Consider the following 23,138-nt stretch of genomic DNA (forward strand, 5'->3'; position numbering starts at 1 on the left):
TGCTCACGCACATAAAATAGGGCTCTGACAGACTGCGCCAATTATAGAGCAACTTTCTGGGATATTTTTGTCACTTTCTTTCTCTTCGTCTTTCTTTTTCTCTCATTCCCATTCCTTCACTCTCTCCCTCTTGTTTTCATGGCTTTAGTCTTTCCAGGCCAGGCGGAGCTGACCACAGGTTGCCAGTGGGGCTGACAGGTGACTTTTAGCCACAGCATTTTTGTCTATTTTGAGTGTTCACTATATGAAGTGGTGTGTCATATAACTACATAAACAACTTTCTGTTTTGAAAAGTAAAAGAATTAAGAAAATGTGTGCAGAGGGAGTGTGGATGTTCCAGGGTTGTGAAACATTCAGAATGAAAGAATGGGCCTTAATTGTTTCAGAAGAATTTCATACTGGTTTGGAACAACATGAGGCCAAGTAAATGATGACGGTTGTCATTTGTGGGTGAACTATCCCTTTAACTATTTCAATCTTTAAGTTGTTTGTTTTTTTTTCACTTGATTGAAACCCACATTTACAAAAGAACAAACACACAATGATAAACATCCATTCTAGTTTAAGAGGGGGAAGCAGAAGTCATAATTCCAATTAAACATTCCAAAACCTGTTCTGGGTTTAAGATATCCAGTCCAATAACTAAATTAAAATGCAAATTAGAAAACATTTACTGTACCTGGTTCAAGACACCCAAAACCATGGATGGATGGATGGATGGATACAGACAGACAGACAAAAAGAATGACAGATGCATGGAGGTATACAGTGGATACAATAACAGCCAGACAGAGACAGAGAGAGATAGAAAGAATGGATGGATGGACAGATATGATAGATAGACAGACAGATTGATAGACAGAACAATGGACAGGTGGACAAACAGACAGACAGACAAATGAAATATTAGGAAACAAAATAAGAGACTTACTCCAGAATGTGTGTTCTTGTACTAATTGTACTAATCTCTTTAAACACAAGCGTAAACTAAATGTCAAAGTATTCGTGGAGTTAATCTCTCAGAGGAAACTCAATTAAAACGAACTTTTCCTACTTTAAAAGATTATTGTGTTAACTACAGGAGGACCTCTCTGGTGTTTTTTTAATTTTTTTTTTTATTTTTAGTTTTAGCTTTTCCTGTCTGATCGTCTTGTTCTCTGAGGCTGAACGAGACAGATATCCTGTGTGCATGGTGTGTCTCTGAAGACCCTTGTTTTCTCTCATTCCTTCTTCCTCCAGTCTTACTTTTCAAGTCACATCTGTGTGTACTTTCACAGATATCGGACACACACGAAAATGCACAAACACACTTTCCAAACTCCCTAAATCCCATCTTAATGCTCAGTAAAACATATCAACAACCGAGTCACACAGAAATAAACATCAGACAATAAAATCATGCAGGAAGTAACTGCTTCGTCTTGTTGAAAGGAAACCTCTTCTATTTCCATCCTCTACCTTTGTAAGGGGTCTCCCTGGAGGTCACACTAACTTTAGCACAGGGCAAAGTCCAGCAGAAGACAACTGATGGGTCTGCACAGATGCAGATCTACAAGAGTGGCTAATGAGGTGAAGAGCTTGGAGCTTAACAGGGGAGACATTAAATGATGTAAAGGTCATTCAGATATGAAGATTTTATTACGGAAATATTACATTACAGCTTACAACAGAATTGTGGAAAGAAGGCTTTTGCATTTGTTGCCTGTTACTTTAACATATATATATATATATATATATATATATATATATATATATATATATATAGATAGATAGATAGATAGATAGATAGATAGATAGATAGATAGATAGATAGATAGATAGATAGATAGATAGATAGATAGTGGTTTAATAAACAGTAAACCATACCTCTATCCCATAATCACCATCTGGTGTTCTTTTCTACTGTTTTTTTCTAGTAGAGTGGCATTGTAGCGCATGCACTATAGTGCTGAAATGACATTCTCTGAAAGTCATTTGAGTCATTTAGCACTATAGTAATTTTGGTCTCCAGAGAGAAAAGCGATTTATTCACATCTTAAACTCTGAATGTGTCAGACACAGCAACATTTCATTGATTTATGTAAAAGAGGGAAATAAACAGTGATCATTTACATTTTTATTGGCTGCTGTGAACAGTATTGACAAATTCTGTGCTTGGACTGTCAATGTGGACATTCTATTTTTATCTAGCTTGCAACAACAAAAAACATTTCTTATTCTAGCATTGTAGATAGAACATTAATGCACTTTTTAATCCAATTTCAAGCCACTTGTATGAAGACCACTTGCGATGTATAGATCTCACCTCTGAAAGAGAAGCATATGTGGGTTTTCTGTACGTATTGTCATTCTATGAATCACACATATGCATATTTGAGAGATGATTGCAATTCCCTAAATATCACATTATTAAAAACAAGAAGGAATTAGGTATGTTCAGAACATTTTTAATATCAGTATTTGTCAAACAATGCAAGCGATTAATATAAAAAAAGTAATAAAAAATACAATTTTAACCATATTTTGTAACCCCCTAACTGTTCCCATCCCAATGGTAGAAGTTTACTTTTATATGATTATACTCTATACTACTATATTACAGTTAAATCCTAATCTAATCATGACAATATATATATATATATATATATATATATATATATATATATATATATATATATATATATATATATATATATATATATATATATATATATATATATATATATATCGTTAGTAAGGTCTAAGACTCCTAAATAGATATTTTATCACTGTTTCTGTTACAAATTATGTAGGAACAGTAAAATATATATATAATAGAAGTTCTGACCTGTCACAACGTTTAATTAATCATCATAAATGATACATAATTTTAACTCTTAAAACCTTAAAACTAATTTAGTTTTGAAATTGGTCATTGTGTTACCATGGAAATGGTCCTTTAAAATCTTTTAGAAGGCTCCTCCCCTTAATGGGGCGAGTCATTTAACAATATGTGTTGTGTTTTAGAATGAAAACTTGTTTTAAATCTTGACCAAAAACATATCGTTGGAAAGGTCTGAGTCTCAAGATTCCATATTTGGTGGTTTACGATAGAAGAAATATTGAGAGAAAAATGTATACATTTGTGACAGAACAACTGCATAAAAAAGTGGATAATTTTGGTATAACGCACAAAATTGCACAGGAACCTATTTTTTATTTACTTTTTTCATATCAACTTCAGATTTGGAACACAACTTATTTAGATACGTTCATTGCCCTAAATTAGAAAAACTTAAAAAAATTCTGGAAGAAATTTCATATACGTTGAAAATAGAAATGATAGCTCACTTTTACCTGAGTCCGAGAAAGTCTTTTTTAGCACTGAAAATGATGAGAAAAGGAAAACATTTCCCTTACCAGGATAGCAAAACACCAACATAACAACATATATCCAAGAAATATGTTTAGTTTGGGTCGGTACAGTTGCTTTGAAGCAAAAATAAATAAATAAATAAATAAATAAAAAATAAATAAATAAACATGCATCATAATTGACCCACGAACATCAAATTCGTCCAGAAATTATTTGTGTGCACTTCAAAACACATCAGTGTATCCTCACTTTGCATGCACATTTATGGCCCTAAATGAGAAAAAGTCACAAAATATCAAGAATAAAATCACAGATAAACTCGTATTTCTGATGGCTCAAAAATCTAAATCTACGAAATCTACAGTCACAAATAAATAAACTGAATAAATAAAATAAACACTTATTTGTGTATTTTTGGATGTTTTCTTAACACTAGTTTATAAGAAGATTGGTTTTATTTATTAGTAGTGTAATAATTTTTATGTAAATGTCCTGATGCCCCTGTTTGGGTTTATTTTATCATAATCAGAACATAATCCCATAGATACCAATATTCAGATCAGGAATGTTGTGCTGTTTTCGACATAACTGTGGGCTTCATCTGAGCTGTTTTTCTATCTAAACTCAAGAGGGTTTAAAAATGTTCAGTAAACATGACTCTATTGCCATGTTCAAGTACACCACATGCTGCACTTCCTCTTCAGGTCAAAGAGTCAGAGTATGGCTTCCTGAATGTCATTAACAGCCATCCTTCTCCCGACTTTACCCACTTTACCCAGGGCCGGCTAGGGCCAGATTGCTCTCATCAGCAGATAATTCACCTGCTGACGAGCTGGATTTGCTTTGATCCTCCTCTAGTCGCTGGGTTCTTTGCAGTCTTTGACGCTTCTTGACTGCATCCTGGCTCTTTGCGGGAGTGGCTGACTGACTGTTGCCCTGCTCTGATTGGCAGACGTTCTCAGGAGCACATGTTGAGCAGATGTTCAAATTACCTTCCGTTTTCCCCGCCTCCTTCCCCACTGACTTATAAGAACAAAGTTTGACTTGATTGACAGGGAGCAGTGGTTTGTGTGGTTCTGTGATGGTACTCAGCGGGGAGCGTTCTGGAGACTTGTCCAGGACGTCCCGCCAACAAACTTTGACTTTTCTCGGATATGTCTCTTTGGCCTCCTGAGTGCTTTTGAGCTTCTGCCGCTGCACCTCTAGGGGGAGCTCTAGCGGAGCAAGTTTTAAAGGGCGTTTTGGGGGGAGATTCTCAGATTCTCGATCAGAGACCTGAGCAGGAGATCGACCCTGATCCTGTATGGAGGAGGAAGAGGAGAAGGAGGAGGAGGAGGAGGAGGAGGAGGAGAGCGTCAAGCAAACAGAATCCTCAGCATGTGTCGATAACAGATGGAGGGCAGGTGTGCGTGAGAGACAGCCCTTTTTAGACACCAGCTGAATGCCACAGCCACTTAGACGGATCATGGCATTGTTCCTCTGGCAGGTCAAACTCTCCTGCATCTGTAAGACACACACATATCCAAAAGTGTGACAGTTGCATGTATTGTTTTATGGAAAGGATATCAGTCATGCACACTACCAGTGGAGAATTTGAATTTGTTTATGATATTCTGAAGTTTTATACTTCAACACTTTGGTTTTGTAGAAACAATGTCCGTAAAGGTGAATTTGTTCATAAAAAATAAAATTCAATCAATTGTTTCATTTAATGATTTTTTTTTTTTTTTTTTTTTTTTTTTTTTGGATGAGTTGGAACACATAAAGAAAGAAAAAGAGGCAAGTGTCCAGCAAACCCATTTAAAACATTCCAGGATGCATTTTTTGAAAATTTATAAATTATTGGTCACTACTTACACTTGAAATGAAAAGTTTACAGTTGTTTATTTTGTACTGACCTGAAAAAGATGTTTCACATTAAAGATGTTTACATAAAGTAATATATACATATAGTCATATAGAAAATTATTTCACAGAAGGAACAGGGGAAAATCAGGTAAAATCTTCTGTAGCTTCTGAAAAGGCAGTAGCTACTAAATGAAAAACAAAATAAATAAATAAGAAGAATATTATATATATATATATACATAGGCAAAATGAGAATAAATTTAATTCTGTTCAAACCCCTGTTTTCACCCCCTGGCGCTTAATGCATGGTTTTTCCTTCTGGAGCATCAGTGAGCTTTTGAACCTTCTGTAATAGTTGCATATGATTCCCTCAGTTATCTTCAGTGTGAAAAGATGGATCTCAAATTCATAAGGTTATTGTTGGAAAGGGTTCAAAAAGTTGGGGGAAAGGTAGAGCAGGTAGTTTAACTGTTCAGGACAAACAAGGGACTCGTGAACAACTATCGCTAAAAATACAACACAGTGTTAAGAATCAAGCGTATGTAAACTTTTGAACGGGGTCATTTTTATAAATTCAAACATTACTTTCTCTTCTGGACTATATGTAAACATCTTTTATGTAAAATATCTTATTCAGGACAGTACTAAATAAACATAACATGCATCTTGTATGATCCCTCTTATTTTGGTAAAGTAATTAAGTTCTGCAAGGTGTATGCAAATTTTTGACTTAAACTGTAATTCCCATATTCACATGTAAACTAAACTATATATAAAAAATAATCATAATATTTATAACGCTAATAATCATGTTTATAATAGGGGATATATTAAAATTTTAATGTATTACTTCTTACATAAATCATTGTAATATTTGTTCAAAGTAAACTCATGTAAAACACTTTTTTATTTTTATTATTATTATTATGGCCATTTTGATAATCTACAAAAACTTTATATTTCTCTATATTGCAGTAGCTTTGTTACACTTTGTTACACTTTTCTGATTTAAAAAGACATCAGTTTAATTTAAAAGTGGAGGATGTATGCATATATGCAAAATAGGACAATACAAATAGCATTAACAAAAATATAGAAAACTACAATAATTTGCCATGCTTGTTATTCTACCTAAAATAAAACTACATTTTTTAAGACTTCAAATAAAAGATTTTATTTTTATTTTTTATTTTTTTGACAATCTTGTGACAAGATTTGTGACTTGTCCACAGATATTTTAATAAATAAACACGTTTTTGTAATTTTGTAATAAGAACAATAATTTTGTCTAACAGAATATAGTAGAATATAAGTTTTATATACTCACAACTGATGCCATAATGTATTGCCTGTGTTTCTGTCGAATCATCAGACCGCATGTGTTCAAGACCGTGACTCTGCAGAGAGAGAGAGTGTGTTAAACAGTTGTCTCAGTGATTGACAGTAAGATTCTTATGATAAGGATTGGGGTCAGCGTGCAGGTGTGCTCTGATCTCTGATGATGTCAAAGCCAGCTCACACACACTCACACACCCACATGTGCTCTCATGAACACATGGCCTTCTTTCCTCTTATTGACAAACATTTAGCTTTCAAACATTTAGTAAACGTTTTATTATTTTGTTAGCAGCCACTAGATGGGGCTACAGACTACAGACTTTGAGGGTACTGCCCCAGTACTTAAATCCTAGTTACTAATATTAACCTTTAAGGGGTAAAGAAGGTACTGCCCTAGTTACAGACTGTTGTATCCCTAAAGGTACAATTATTATTATTAACCCTTTAAGAATAAATAATGTACAAAGGTAAGAATGTACACAAGCATCCCTTTAAGGGTACTGCTCCAGTGACAAACTGTCATACTCCTAAAGGTCCAGTTTTGTACTAATATTAACCCTTTATGGGTAAAGAAGGTACCCTTTGAGGGTTCTGCCCCAGTTACAAACTGTCGTATGCCTAAAGGTACAATTTAGTGTTATATTAACCCTTTAGGGGTAAACTAGGTACAACGGTGCCCTTTTGAGGGTCCTGCCCCAGTTCAAAACTATTGTACCCCTGGAGGTATTTTATAATAACATACTTTTTCTTTTCTTTTCTTTTTCTGACAGTGTACACAGCACATTCTGGCAAACTATTCAGCATGTTTCTGACATTTCTAAATTCTCTGGCTAAAAACAGCAGATAAACTCTGAATCCACACCCGTGGAAATGTAAAGCAAGCAAACGATCCCTGATTTGATGATCTTACTCTCCATTTGTGAGGTGGAATGAGATATTCAGTGGCCTAATCTTCTGTCCAAGTCCTCATAGTCCCCCTGAAATCCTCTTCTTCCCCGCTGGGGCTGATGGGATTATATGTATGGCTGTGCTGTTGAGTGAGGCTGATCCCGGTGACCCAGAGCAGGGAAAGTGCTGGCGTAATCCAGACCCAAGCCAAGCACCGGAAAAAGCAAGCTGACCACATATTCACACAGGCATGGGTGCAGAGATGCTGAAATTGGTTTCGAAAGGGCAATGGGCTTAACGAGCATCAGCACCGTACAGGCTCTCAAATCTGCTGAAGAATTGTAACAATCTGCCTGAAACCCCAGGCCTTCAAGACAGCCATATCCATCTGTCCTGATCCGCTCGCTCACAGATGTGAGTGTTCAGATGGAAGCAGCTGATAATGCTGCTTTTGTGGGCACTTCTTTCTATTTTTTTCTTTCTTTCTTTCATTTTTGCTCTATTTTCTGGCCCTGAGAAACTAGCGAGAACACATTCACTTCAAAGCCAGCAGAGGTGAACACCACATCAAATGTCCATACTTACATTTTGGTTGTGAGGATGTTGCCTAGGTGTTCTTTGTGGTTGCCAGATTGTTACTCATGTGTTCTGGGTGGTTGCAATTGTGTCACTACATGGGTGTTGTTTAGTAGTCGCTAAGTTGTTCTAGGTGGTTGCCAGGGTGTTGCTAGTCCTCGCTCCCCACTGCTCTGCACATATTGTATGTCTCTTTGTTAACACATCTGATACAGATAATCAGCTAGTTAGAAGTGAGCTACATGCATGAACTGTGTTCCCATTGACATGCTCTCTACCAGGACCTGACATTAACTTTTTTGCTCACTAGCCAATGTGGTTAGTGATTCTTTTAAATGTAAAACCACTGTACACACCTAAATCAAGACTACATAAAATGTATAACAATACAGGTCATTATCATTAGCGCTGATAAGGTTGTGTGTAAAGCTCCCTCTTTAAATAAAACCATGTATTAAGATAAATACATAAAAAGTAGCTTCTTATTGCATAATAAATGTGGTGCATGGATGTAGAAGATTAATAAAAAAGATAAAAAACTAAACTGAAAACAAAAACAAAAAAACATTTAGGATTAGAAACACTGTTTAAATATCCGAATCAGACTCAGGATTACTTTATTGAATCACACTGGGAAATTATTTGTTAAAAGTTGCAATGGAAAGTAGGTCAATCTTAAAACCTCACGGAAAATGCATGCAATGCTTGCATGGACGAAGTTGCTTTTACCTTCATTAAAATTTGAGGGGAACGTTCCTCTCATCATAAAGAACACATTTCAGTTTGTGTCATTTTTGTGCTCAGGACCTAATAATGACTACTGGTTAGGTTGCCACCCTCTAGGACACCTTAGCAATTGAATCGCCATTGGCTAGTAAATATTTTAGTTTACTCGCCAGACTGATATATATATATATATATATATATATATATATACTATTTGTAAACTGGTGCAGTTTTTTTTTTTTTTCATCATTTTCCAGAATGATGATTTAGTCACAATGTAGAGGGTTGGGGTGACAAGAAAAAGTTAGCTGTCTCTTCGTTTCTGTCACTAGCAGTCAAGCGCAAGGCAACACTGTGTGCATGTAATACTCATGGGAGTTGTAGTGTCATAGTGTCACATTGCAATATGGCTTATTTCAGATGCCTTTTAAAAACGCTACAATTATTCAACCTGCCAAAATGGCTAGATGGAGTCATTGTGTTGCCCGCCACGAGCAAAATCCACCCAGCGGGTGTTAATGTCAAGCCCGGTATATAATGTACTGTATACCTAATATAAATATAAACTTAAATTCTTTCAATTAGATAATTTATTTAGAATATATATATATAGTTTTTTTAAAACTTTCCTTTTCTTTTTTTCTGTTTAAATCACAGCTTTTCAGTGTGATCTCTGACTTTCGATCTCACTTTGCATGCATATGCATTATGCAACACGTGCATGTGTACATAAGCTTGCCTAATATCTCTCTCTCAGCACCTGCATATTAGACAAGCCGTTCATATCAGTGATATATAAAGAGAGAGGTTAGCTCTGCTCCTCGAGTGGCTTGGCTGCATGGGTGCTGAAGCTCTTTTGAGCTGTGTTTAAATTACAGGCTGGATCCAGCGCCAGAGATCCAGCCTCCCTCCACCACTGCTCTTATGCTGTCGCTCTCCCCCGGCCTCAAACTGCAGCCTGACAGCTTAATTAGCGAGGAGCCGCGGGAGATGAATAGGGCCACAGAACATTCGCTTCCACCTACTCGATAAAGGCCGGCATCCAGCTGTAGTCCCACGAAACACTGGGGACGCTGATGTCATAGAGGATTTGGAACTGCAACCTTATGGGGAACTGGGAAAAGAGTGAACAGAATATCTATTTGCTAGCGCATTAGCTAACGTACTGCGTTACCAATGACAGCACTGTCATTAGCATAAGAAATCAGTTCTATAGAAAAACATACTGTGCCATAGATTCTATTGCACTCTGGACCATGAAGATACAACAACATACAATCAAACTTGACTCGTATATATTTTCATACTGTAAGTTTACATACGTTTTTTAAGTCTTATTGTGAATGATTCCTCATGCATGTTACTGTAAAAAAAAAAAAAAAAAAAAAAAAAAAAATCTAACTTGACTTTACTTACCGGTGACATAACCTAGCCTATGGAAGCTTTTTTGCACCACAGGATTACAAAAAAAACAAAAAAAGAAATATATATATATGTGGCTTATATATATTTCAAAAGAATTGCAGGATATATATATATATATATATATATATATATATATATATATATATATATATATATATATATATATATACAAGCCATATACTCATATATATACACATATATATTAAATTCAAATTAAATTAAATCAGCAGACGCTTTTATCCAAAGCGACTTACATTTCATTCAGGCTAACAATTTTCTCCTAACATGCAAACGCAATGCTCTACCACTTGAGCTACGAGAACACACACACACACACACACACACACACACACATATTTCATATATATATATATATATATATATATATATATATATATATATATATATATATATACTAACACTAATAATAATATATTAATAATAAAACCATATATATACTATATCATAATTCTTTCCCCTCTCAACTGAGTTTAGTTCTCATAATTCTAATTATTTTCTTTCTTGCAATTCTTTTCGATTTCAATTTCTCAGGATTGCGAGAAAGAAAATAGTCAAAATTGTGAAATATAAACTCACAATTCTGCAGAAAAGTATGAATTGTTAGACAAAACAAAAGCCTCACCCTGCAAGTTGATGGGATTGTCTACATGTTTGTGAAAGAAGAAAATGAAAGAAGAAGAGAATGTCAGTAGACAAACAATGACCAGACTCGGACATGTCTGGGAAAAAAGAGGATATATGGTCACCTAGATCTATCTTTTTTATTAAAGTTTCACTGAGCTGAAATATGCAGGATGAAATATACATGTGCTAATAAAAACTTAGAGCTCGTACTTACTGCCACAGCTGTAGTAGCTCCCTGTCTAGAACAAACGCAGTCTGTTCTCACTCACTAAAACACAGGCAAACACTTTTTATTGGCAGAAAATGACAGAATCATATTCTTCCACTCAAGATGTGAGTGTGGTTTCCACAAATAGGCTTGCGGTGAAATTCACAGGCACATTCGGCTCCTTCTCTCTCGCTCTTAAAGTCTTACTCCTTCACTATCCTTCATTTAGTTTTCACACATTGAGAAGGTGACATGCCTCTGTTAGCTCTACTGTGTATACGCCAGGTTTGCTCTCACTTACATCACACTACAGTAGATCCACACTAACTATCTTTTATCTCTGCATAGTCTACTGTATACACCAAAGATTCTGTGCAAATGTAAATTAATCAACCATGTTTTCTCCCTTCTCTCACAAATTAGTTTTTTTTTTAGCAGGGTGATGTATACAGCGTTAATGAGAAACATTCACTTTTCTAGCAAATAAAATGCATCAATGTGTCAAGGTTTGTACGTGGTGATAAGAAACGTGTGTATAAATTACCTTCTTTGCCGATAATCGTCCACCTGCAGAAGATCTAGCATTGCAAAGCATCATTTATCCTCTGCAATTTGGTTTCAAGACGACGTCTGTGATGACAAACGAACACCTGCAAGCAAATGTTAGCATGTTTCTTTGTACTGCATGTCTTCTAAGAGATAGCTAGCCTAATGGAACATCTTTATTGCCGGAAGTCAGAGATATGGGTAGAACTATCCTACCTTTGATTTTGGGAGTTATGCATAATTATGCAACTTTTTTACCTGGGTTAAAATGCTTTTTCACATTTACAATATTGAAAGTGTTTTGTATAGGCCTACTGTTAAGGATAGCTTAAGTGTTATTCATTAGGATGGTCTTTCATAAAACATAAGCAGCAGACAGAGCTGGGTTACTTACAAGTTGTAATTCATTACTGATTTCAGATTACACGTCAATGTCCACACAACTGGAAGACTTTCTGACTGCATATAAGCAGTAGGCTAATTTACATGAAAAAGAGAAATTAAGGAGAATCAATAAATTATGAACAATGTATTGCTATTGTGAAAATAATATGTAATCGTGTAATCCATAGAAAAGTAACTTTGGCCTGATTATGAGTATTTAAAATGTAATTTAATCACATTTAATTTTTGGAATCTGATTACAGAATCCAGATTACATGTAATCAGTTACTAAGCAGCTTTGTCTGTGGATAATGCTGTTTTGATCAGATGATCACATTATGTGATCTTCTGTTTACTCTGTGTGGCGAGTGGGGCGGGGCCTCACTCCTCGTTCCCACGTCTCTCGGCCCCGCCCCACTCGCCACATTCTGAGATCCTCAATTTCTACAGAGTACATAACCACGACAGAACGACTATATACAGCAGTAAAAGTCACAGCGTTTGATTTATTTGCTATAGTTAAACTTGAAATGGCATCTTGAGGAATTCTACTGATTTTTCTGTACGGCACACAAAGGACTCGTACACAGCTCACGACAGCTGCTGGAGAGATCCTGATGTGAGAGATAAGGTGGGAGGAATCGTGTGGTGTTATTATAGCAGCACCTCTCACCACCCATCATGCACTGAGAAACCAGACTAATTTTGGGCCTAGAGAGAATGCAAGCTCTGCACGCATATTGTCAGCACATATGGGAACACAAGAAACTGGAAACAGAAAAAGACTTGATTAACATAATAATTTGCAAAAGTAATTGTAAAAAATAATGTGCACAGATGTGAAATGCTGATTGTGTTATTCAGTGCAAGTGTGATGTGGTTATTATTGCAACTGAAAACTAAAACCGTGAAAATACATTGTTACCCCACCTGAAAATAAGATTTTAAAATAAAAAGCGATATTTCTCATTTTAATTGTTTAACGTGAATAAAAAATGAAAAAATAAAAAATAAAATCTATATATATAACGTATATTTGTACCAAAACAACAAACTACAATTGAAGTAAAAATGAAAAAGAACTATATATAGACATTAAAAAGGACATTTAAACCTTAAAAACTGAAGAAAAAAAAAAAAAAAAAAAAAATATATATATATATATATATATATATATATATATATATATATATATATATATATATATATATATTCTCAATAATACTACAATAACACTGTTTTCAGTAAATAAAATAAGTGTGCATACATATATATATATATATATATATATATATATATATATATATATATATATATATATATATATATATATATATATATATATATATATATATATATATATATATTGTAATAATGCATGTTTATGCAAATTGTTATATAATTCACAAATTCAGCCAGTCAGACAGCACTCGGTAAGCGGATGAGGGAAGTTGATATTTTTTAATTCAAATTTTTAATTCACCCAAGTCACGGGTGATTCACACTATGCCATGCTAAGACAAACAAACAAATGTAAATGCTCATTGCAAGTTTTCCCAATAAAGTCAAAAACAATAAACAGTATGTTGTTCTGACAGTTCGGAGTGTGAATCCATATCGCGATAGATCCCCTTCATTAGTCGGACAGGGACAGACAGATTATTTGATGGAGTGGGAACTTAAAAGATACCTTGATAATGCATTCTATTGCAGAAACAGATTATTGTAGAAATGAATACAAAGCAACATGTGGTGATTCTTGTGAATAATCATATTTAGATATGTGAATCACGCTGCTGTGGGAGGACAGACAGATTTAATAGTGCAATATTCCTGTAGCATTAAGAAAAACAATATAGAAGCGGAGAGTAAACAAATGAAAAAGAGATGGTCAAAACAACTGTGTTTTTCTGCTGATACAGTAGATGGCATAAAACTACAAATGCAAAACTGCAATAGCAATTCTTTGGGGAGGCCGAGGCTAGTCTACACACTTTGAATGTCTCAAGTGACTATATCCTATTAATATTAAAGGTCTAGCTCACCCAAAAATGAAAATTTGCTGACAATGTACTCACCCTCAGGTCATCGATATACAAATGAGTCGTTTCTTTGAGAAATTTAGCATTTCATCACTTACTCACCAATGGATCCTATGCAGTGAATGGGTGCCGTCAGAATGTGAGTCCAAACAGCTGATAAAAACATCACAATGATCAAGATGTAATCCACACCGCCCCAGTCCATCAGTTAACATGTTGTGAAAAGAAAAGCTGCATGTTTATAATAAATTCATTATTAAGACCATTGTAGCTTCCAACTAAAATACAAGTTCTTTATTTTATTTTTGCTTCCTCTGGTGAAAAAGTAATTTCACTTGAATCAGGAGTGAAATATGCACAGATCAAGCAACATGTATGAGAGAAAGCCGTCCTAAACAGTTCTTAATAAATGTGTTGGTAGATTTTAAAGTGAGAGAATAAAAGGAGATGGACTTTTTCGCTGATGGAAGCGTCATTATGGATTATGGACCTGTATTTTGGCCAGAAGTGATGGATAAAACATCTTTAATGATGGAACAGTTTCTTACAAACACTCAGCTTTTTGCTTCAAAGATGTTAATTAATGGACTGGAGTGGTTTAGATTATTGTGATGTTTTTATCAGCTGTTTGGACTCTCATTCTGACGGCACCCATTCAATGCAATGGATCTATTGGTGAGCAAGTGATGAAATGTATTCCAATCTATTCCAATGAACAAAGAAACTAATACATTTTCAGCAAAAATGTATTCAACTATTCCTTTAAATCAGGTTGCCCCATAATAATAATAATAATTTTCAGTTTAATATAATAACTATTACATGACATGTCTATATCTATATATTTCTTATAAATTAAGTAAAGTGGACTGATTTTGATACATATGATTTATTTGTTTGTGTTGCCAATCATAAAGTTATTACATTTCATCTAATCCAAACATACAAGCTCATCTGTTTGAGAAATTATCATCAGGCTATTACATATAGAATGCAAGGACAGTTTATTGATGTTAAATACATGTTATTCTGTCCTGACCCCAGGAACCATAATGTACATACATTGGTTAAAGTGACAACCAATAAAAAGTGGAAAATAAAGCTTTTTGTTGTGCTAGTGAAACAATTAACATATTTCAGACAGTGTTTATGCTAAAATACATACTTGTGCATTGTTTGGGCGGCGGCGGCGGCATTCGTGAGGATCAGTTGCTTTGGTTTTCCATGTGAATACATGGGGAGCTTTTGCTTTGACAATGAAGTATTTTAATTAGTTTGCTTCTATATCTGAATATGAATTCAAGTATGTGCCTTAATGAAATACAAACTCCACATTTGAAAGATACCCCTTCAAGGCACATACAGTATGCTGAATGCTGTAAAAATGTGAATGCATCTGAGTTTAAAATATGCCTTTGTAATTTATCAAGGATATAACTACTTACAATATATGCACTGTACAATATTATAAAATGGTAGCGTTTTACATAAATTTACATGAGTGCTGCAACATATGCTGTGAAATCCAGAATGTCAGACGTCAAGTTGATTGGGATTAGAATGGTGAGCTTTTTGAGCCTGAAACCGCTTCCCGCAGGCAGACTTGGAAATTGACTAAAAGAGTGCACGGGAGCGCCGGAGTCCATCGGGAATTTCTCTCATTAATTAGTCTTGTCTGAAACCGAATTACTTTAGCGGGCACTTTGGGCTTTGCATTCCTCAGTGATCCACATCAAGACAATTATTCAAGATTTATTTTTCAAGAAAACATCGGCAAGGGTCCAGTCCTACCACCTGAAATGTTTGGCTATTTTATAAATAACTGATTCATGCTTTTTGTGTCACATTTAATCTAAATTATAATTGGTCGTCTGCCTGAAAATCTTTATCATTTAGATAAAAACGTCACCACTCTAACCGCTTCTGACTTATTTGGTCAACAGAACTGAAATTAGAGACCAGCTCTCAATTAAAACTGGTTAAACGAAATGGATGTCAAATCTTATCAAGAAAAAAAATAGTTACAGCCTTCTACATCCATAAAAAAAAAAAAAACTGTTATTTGCAATGTTATTTTATTGGTTCGTTATTATCAGAGTTGGAGTCTTGAAGACCACTCCAGACCACATAAATGTTGCATTGCTCCATCTAGATCCAGATTTCATCTGTGTTTAGAGACTAATGAGTCAACTTACATGTACATACCAAAGACTATAGCCACTTTCAACAAGGTGCCTTATTGATAACAGAACATTAACACTTCTATAGCTTTGAATGGCTATTTAGCCACTGCACAATGTGTACGCTGCAATAAATTCAGCTTTTTTTCTATTTTAGTTGGATGTTTACTTGGACAGGTATTAGTGTGGTTCTGGGCCTCAGAGCGTCAAGTCTTGGTCTATACCTTGTAGAGTCTGTTCTTGACTCCAACTCTGGTTTATTGGATGATCCTAACTGTAACACAGATACTCAGATATCACATCCAGGATACAGTAAGACCTAGTAAAAGAGTTGAAAAGGTTTAGTTTGAAACCAAAAAGTGACATGATTGCGGTTATATCAGAGATGCAATTTGGTTAGTAAAAAAAAAAAAAAAAAAACACCCTACCGCAAGCAGAGAATGAGAACTGTTGAGTACATCCAGACTGTTCCTAATAGAGGTGCACTATGTTTTTCAATCAACATCAGAGCAATTTTTATGCCTATGATGTACCATCTCATTTGCAGGGCATTCTCTGAAGACATCATTAAAATGTAAAATACATAAATAACTGTCTTTATTGATGCATTTAAATAAGTCTCATTCAAATAAATGCCATGGTTATTGGCGAGAATAAAGCAATCATTGCTAGGGTTAGCATACATTATACACTGATTGTTCACAATGGAATAATAGTCGTGCTGTTGTTTATATAAAATAACAATGAATAACAATCATCCGCATTGCCTTTACGTTCCCATTTGTGAGGCCCTGTTTTAGTGGATATGTAGTTCGACTTTCATAAAAAAAATAACTAAAAAAAAAAACACTTTTTAAAGGATTATTTGCTTTTAATATTGGATCCAGTGCTATCGCTTTGCCTCATTACAGTAAACGCATACCAGTTTAAACAAAGCACATGCAATTATTTTCCTCTCACAACCGACTTTTGCTGTCACTCATCTGTCACCTCAAAATATAACACACTTGGAAAGTCTCTACATACATGTATAATTTACAGAAAACCTTCGATCGAATTGAAACGAACAGAAACGAAAAACAAAAAGGCTAACGGAAACAATGACGCACATCAAACGGCAACTAATGCACATGCTATGGTTGGCAACAATATTTTGGCATGATGTGTATCAATGTCAATTTTTCTTAAATAGAATTGCTTATAGAAAACAATACCTGATACTGCGTAGTCCTTTTCAAATCAGTTTTATCGTTATTTTCTCCTTCGGTGGTGTGGCACTTGAATCTCAAGAAAGAACCAGAGGTTGCTCACTGTTTGATAAAACACACATTATCATATGTCCCTTAAAAAATTATATATATCTATTTCCTTCTGTATTATTCAAAATGCAAGTGTGCATCATCTGACAAGATATCAGGATGGTAGTATTATATCCAAATCCACTTGGGTGCTGCTCAAAAGGACGAAGAAGGCCCAGGCGTTTCCTGCAAAAATAGATATCCATGCTTCATGCTTTTAAACAAAGTTCCAATATATCCACCGAGCGATCAAATGTCCTGCTGGTCCGAAATCAGCCAGAAAATGACGAGAAAAGTGGCGTAATGAGGTTTGGTAGAGCAGCAGCATTGGATATGTGTGTTCAGCGGTTGCTGTCGGTTCTCAGATGGACTTGCGTCGTCTCATCAGCCGGAGGTTTTCCGTGAAGCTGTGAAGCCCGGGCGAGACGGAGCTGATGGGGGAGGGAAGGATGCTGTTTTTCAGCGTGCTTGGCGAGATCTCCTCTATGCGGTAGGACACCGTCGAGTGGTAGTGATGGTACTGATGTGGGCTCAACTGGGAGCCGAATGAGTTCTGGTGTGGAAATGCGCCGCCACTGCTTCCTCCTCCAATTCCCAACCCGAGGCCGACCGAGCTCCCGAACTCGTGCGAATGGTAGTGCATGCAGGAGCAGACGGACTGGAGATCGGTGACCTCGGATCTGTAGCGCTGCTGCTGCTGTTCTCGTCTCCGTCGACTCCTCTGCAGTGTGTCCTCCTGGATGTGTATGATCATGCTACTGCGGTTCCCCGCCAAGGAAGCCCTCTCCTCGGCATCCCGCCGCTCATCCTCGCTGTTCATGGTCAGGAAGCGAAGGACCACCAGGTTGAGAAAGGCCCCGATGACCGTCAGCCCCACTAGGATGTACATGAAGCTGAACGCCACATAGAGGGGCTTTCTCTGCAAAGCTTTGTTCTTCTGCAGGGCCACAAAGTCCCCGAACCCGATGGTGGTGAGCGTTATGAAACAATAGTAATAGGACTGAAAGAAACTCCAGTCCTCGTAGTGGGAAAAAGCTGCTGCGCCAATGCAGAGCGTTCCCATGCAGGAGAAGAAGCCCACAGTCACCATGTTCTCCATGGAGACTTCCGTGATGCGCATCCCGCAGCACTTTTTGATGCGCTTCAGCATGTACTTCACAAAGGTGTTCATCCTCTCGCCAAGGCTTTGGAACATCACCAGCGTCAGAGGGATCCCAAGCACTGCGTAAAACATGCAGAACGCCTTTCCAGCATCTGTGCCTGGAGCCGCGTGGCCATAACCTGAGGACCAAAGAGACAAGTGATCAGATCAAAGGTGACAAGAAACAACAAAAATGGAGTATGCTGAGAATACTGCTGGTTAAAGACCTGGACTGGTCACCAAATGTTGCAGGTGTGAACCAACAAATGATGCCATTGGAGAGCTTTGATCATCAAATTTTCATTTCTAAACAATCATATACAGTACTGTATTGACTCAAAGACCAAATGCAGTGGCCTGCCGAACCTAAAGTGATACAAAAACCATTAAAGGACCATTTGGGGAAGGCTCTTTTCCCAAGTTGTCTAGACTGATTATCTGTGGGATAAGTGTGCTGTATGCCAATTTGGATAAAAGCATTAGCTAAATTGCAAAGTAGTAAAGTAGAACCAAGAGACTGCTTTCCCCTGCCCCAGAATTCCAAACCGGATCTCATATCGGCAAGCAGAAATTATCAACATGGTGTGCTTTTCGCCCTTTAATCTAAGTGTTCTCTGGTGACCAGCCAATTTCTATTATCCTCACCAAATTCCAAGAAGTCAATAAGTCAATTTCCAGGAAGTGAAAGTTCTTCAAGTTTTGGCTTTGCCTGCAAATGCACTCAGGCAGAAAATATGAGCTGAGTCACACATTCTCCTAGCCAAAACACTGAGTATAGGTCACAGAAACCAGGTGTCTCTTTGATCTTATTCTAGACTCAGAGATTAGAGGGGGGCGTCCAATTAGTGCCAGGTTTCCTCTCTTGCCCCTTGGCCTTGTTCTTAGGGGGGCAAGACAGGAAGGTAAGCGTTACAAGTTTAGAAAAGAAAGAAAGAAGAAAGGATGGAGCCAGTAAAGCTTTTAGCTTAATTAGACTTTATCTGGAAGTAAAAAGGTTAAATTCGCTGACTCATATCGAAGCCAACGAGCCCTTCTAATACAGTCTTTGCTGATTGGCAAGAAAATAAGTGACAATAAATGTATTACATCCCACCTCACTATGCCAAGGCAAGTATTCATCCTCCCCTTTCATTAGCGCTAAGAAGGTATCATTCAAAGAACTTTTGCTACACTGGAGTACGTGTTGGTGTGATAGTAGCTAAGAACATAGTGGTTTAAAGTGTTTTTAACATGCTTCCTTAAAGTTACTGTAAGCAATTTCAGACGTTTTTCTAACTTACACTAGACTTCACACTGACCCTTTATTTAAAAGCCTTCTTACAAAAACACCCACCTAATGTATATGTCAACAAACCTTAACACTGACACGCAAAGAACATTTTCTGATTGGATAAATGGTGTGAGCTGCTTGTAAAGTATCTCTCTTGTGCTGCTTACAGCAGTTGCTCATTAGTAGATCTTAGGGTAAAAAGGCATATTTTTACATTAATGGCCAATCAAACGTAGCCAAAAGCAACACATAAAATACAAATAAAAATAAAAAGTTAATTATAGCAGATGTGTTTTTGGAGTACAATTCATAGTGTGAAACATCACACAGTCTGCTGCAAAGACTTCTAACATAAAGTGAAATTATAAAAACATAGACGTGTATACATGTACATATATATTACATTGAGATATATCAATCTAAATCAGTTTTTAAATCCCAAGATTGATCTTTTGCTTTTGAAGTTGATGTATGAATAAAACTTAACTAGACATGTCCCATGTTTACGAGTCTCATCTTTCAAATTCTGACCATTTCTATCAGGAAAGCCATACATTAAATGCTAGGGATAGCCCTTAAAGGGATCCAAGTCATTAAATTTTGAATATCTGCCAATACAGAGTCCCGATCCCATTCTTGTATTTTCCTAGTGTTTGGTGAACAATTCAAGTTCAGTATAATCATTACTGTACATTACATACATACACATGCACACGCTGTCATTCAAAAGTTTAAGAATTTAAAGAAATGAATTATTTTATAAAAGTGTTAGTAATTTCTGTTTTATATATATTGTTCTTTCAAACTTTTGATTCATCAAAAAGTCCAAAAAAAAAAAATAATAAATCAGCATATTGATAATGAATCTTAATAATCTTAAGTTTGATAATGAAAATTAAGCTTTGAATCACAGGAACAAATTATATGTGTATTATACAGTATATACTGTGTGTGTGTGTGTACACAATATGATAACTCATTCTGTGTAAAATACATTGTTAGAAGTAAGACTATGTGGTCACAATTATGAAAATAGGAATGCTGACATAAACTACTATAGACTATTTCATATGTAAAACAACAACAACAAAAAAAGAGAATAATTGCAACAAAGGGGAAATTTGGAGATGTGTTCAGAAAGCATTAAACTCATGGTGTCAGATGCAGGTCTAGCATTCAATTCTGAAGCAAGGCGTTATGACAACAACGGGGCCCTTGGAATCATCCAGTTTGTTCGGTAAACAGTTGCTTAAAAAAAAAAAAAAAAAAAAAAGCTATTTTATATCATTTTCCCCTACTGTACTGAAAAACGTACCAAACCGTGACATCAAAACGAGGCACGTACTGAACCAAGTGCTTTCTTAGAGCAAGTCAATGAATCATTCTTGAAACCTAATCCAGTAAAAACCACAGAAAATATTGTGTCTAAATGATAAGTTACTCAGCTTCTGAAATGGTAAGAATGCAATATTATACTTGCAATAACGCTGTTAGATAAAACTATATAAAATACATCTAAGTGCACCTATCCATCTAAAAAGAGAATTAATTCGTATCTCTACAGAAATAGTAGCAGATTTAATGAGAACGCATCCCATTGACATATAGCCTCTTGAAAACCTTCTGAACGCCCACTGGACAACCCACGCCGCAGTGCTCAACACCCACAAACACATGCATTCATTAGCGCTACACAGCGCAGCCACGCGGCTCAACTCCTGCTGAGCACTTGTGTGAACTTAACTGGCTTTCACTGATCTTTTGGACTTGTAAAGATTGATCTTGCAGTTCCCCTGAAGGCCGCCTGCCCACTCAAGTGTGCGGTTACGGATTCTATTTATAGAAGTCAAGCCTGATCGATTCAATTTGCAAGTGGCACCAGGGAGAGTTTTCCTTTCTTTTTCACTGGGTACTTACTGTGTTGGAGTTGCTCTCTTGACCTCATGTGCACACACATGCAAGAGCATATATTGGAAATAAGGCTGTGTAAATTTCATGTTATCACTCTCAGCTTTGCTGAAATATTGAAGAAAAATATTGCTGGGGTCAATAGATTGAAAGGTCAAAGTGCAGTTGGATAGAATTGGCAGTATTTGACTGATATCTGAAGACAAAATTACATTCAGTACAGTTGCATTTTAAAGATGGAACATTCTGTGGAGCTAAATTAATAACTCTGCATTTTAAAAAGCTTAATTTTGGAAAGCTCAGTCCTTTATTTTATGGAAAAAAGGAATTGAATAGAGAATCGTTTTTTTAAAAGAAATTAATATAAAACAACAACAACAACAAAAAAGAACATTTGAATTAAAATGATGATAATTTATAATTGATAGTACACATAGTAGACAATATTGTTATTTTAACACAGTGTAAATAGAATCTTTAGCTATTTTCGCTTAGTGTAAATACAATCTATTGAATGAACGAATGAACGAATGAATGAATGAAATATAAATGCATTATTCATTCATAATCCATGTATTTGCACTAAATGTAAACCACATCTATCACTAACAAAATATGCTATTTTCACTTGTTGCAAATCGGTTTTATTAATTACCATGAAAATTATACTGTATATCATACTGTAAAGTTTTATTTCTATATTTATTTTTTTGTATACTCTGGAAGCTTAATTACCTATAATAATAATAATAATAATAATAATAATAATAATAATCCTTATAATAATAATTAATCTTCACAAACTCTGTGACATTAGTTTTGTATAATATCCTGTAAAAGACAAATATATTTGGAATTACATGAAAGTTAATATGAAGCAAACCTAAAGCACTTTGCACACTGTAAGATTGCTAGTGCTAAATCATGCCTAAAAGTGTTCAAATCACATTGAATTAATTCAGTGCCACCTAAACATGCAACGCTATTCACAAATAAAGTAAAAACATTAATGTTATTACAGTTTAAAAAATATATATATATATTACATTACATTAACTTATTCCTGTGATGCAAAACTGAATTTTCAGCATCATTTCTCCAGTCTTCAGTGTCACATGATCCTTCAGAAATTATTTCTTAACATGCTGTTTCGCTGCTCAAGAAAAATATTATTATTTCTAATTATTATCAATGTTTAAAACAGTTTAAAAATGTATTAAGAGACCTAAAAAAAAAAAGCCTAATTATTCTAAACGTTTACAAGAAACTGTAAGAAATGCGAAATTACTATTCATGACAACACAAGCTGGCAATAGAGATATGCAAGCTTTCGTGTCTCACCTGCATCATCTGAGCACTG

The 23,138-nt window shown here is 35.6% G+C and overlaps 1 protein-coding gene across 1 annotated transcript in view; it reads right to left on the reverse strand.

Annotated features, from left to right (window-relative positions):
- Positions 1-16,035: 16,035 nt before the first annotated feature.
- Positions 16,036-23,138, reverse strand: part of LOC113119844 (potassium channel subfamily K member 9-like) — a 51,023-nt gene continuing 43,920 nt past the window's right edge. The window contains exon 2 of the mRNA XM_026289529.1: positions 16,036-18,740. Within this exon, the coding sequence (XP_026145314.1) occupies positions 17,821-18,740 (920 nt within the window). The 3' untranslated portion in view covers positions 16,036-17,820. The remainder of the gene's footprint in view (positions 18,741-23,138) is intronic.

This window comes from Carassius auratus, chromosome 19 (assembly GCF_003368295.1).
Source record: "Carassius auratus strain Wakin chromosome 19, ASM336829v1, whole genome shotgun sequence".
Classification (NCBI taxonomy): domain Eukaryota; kingdom Metazoa; phylum Chordata; class Actinopteri; order Cypriniformes; family Cyprinidae; genus Carassius; species Carassius auratus.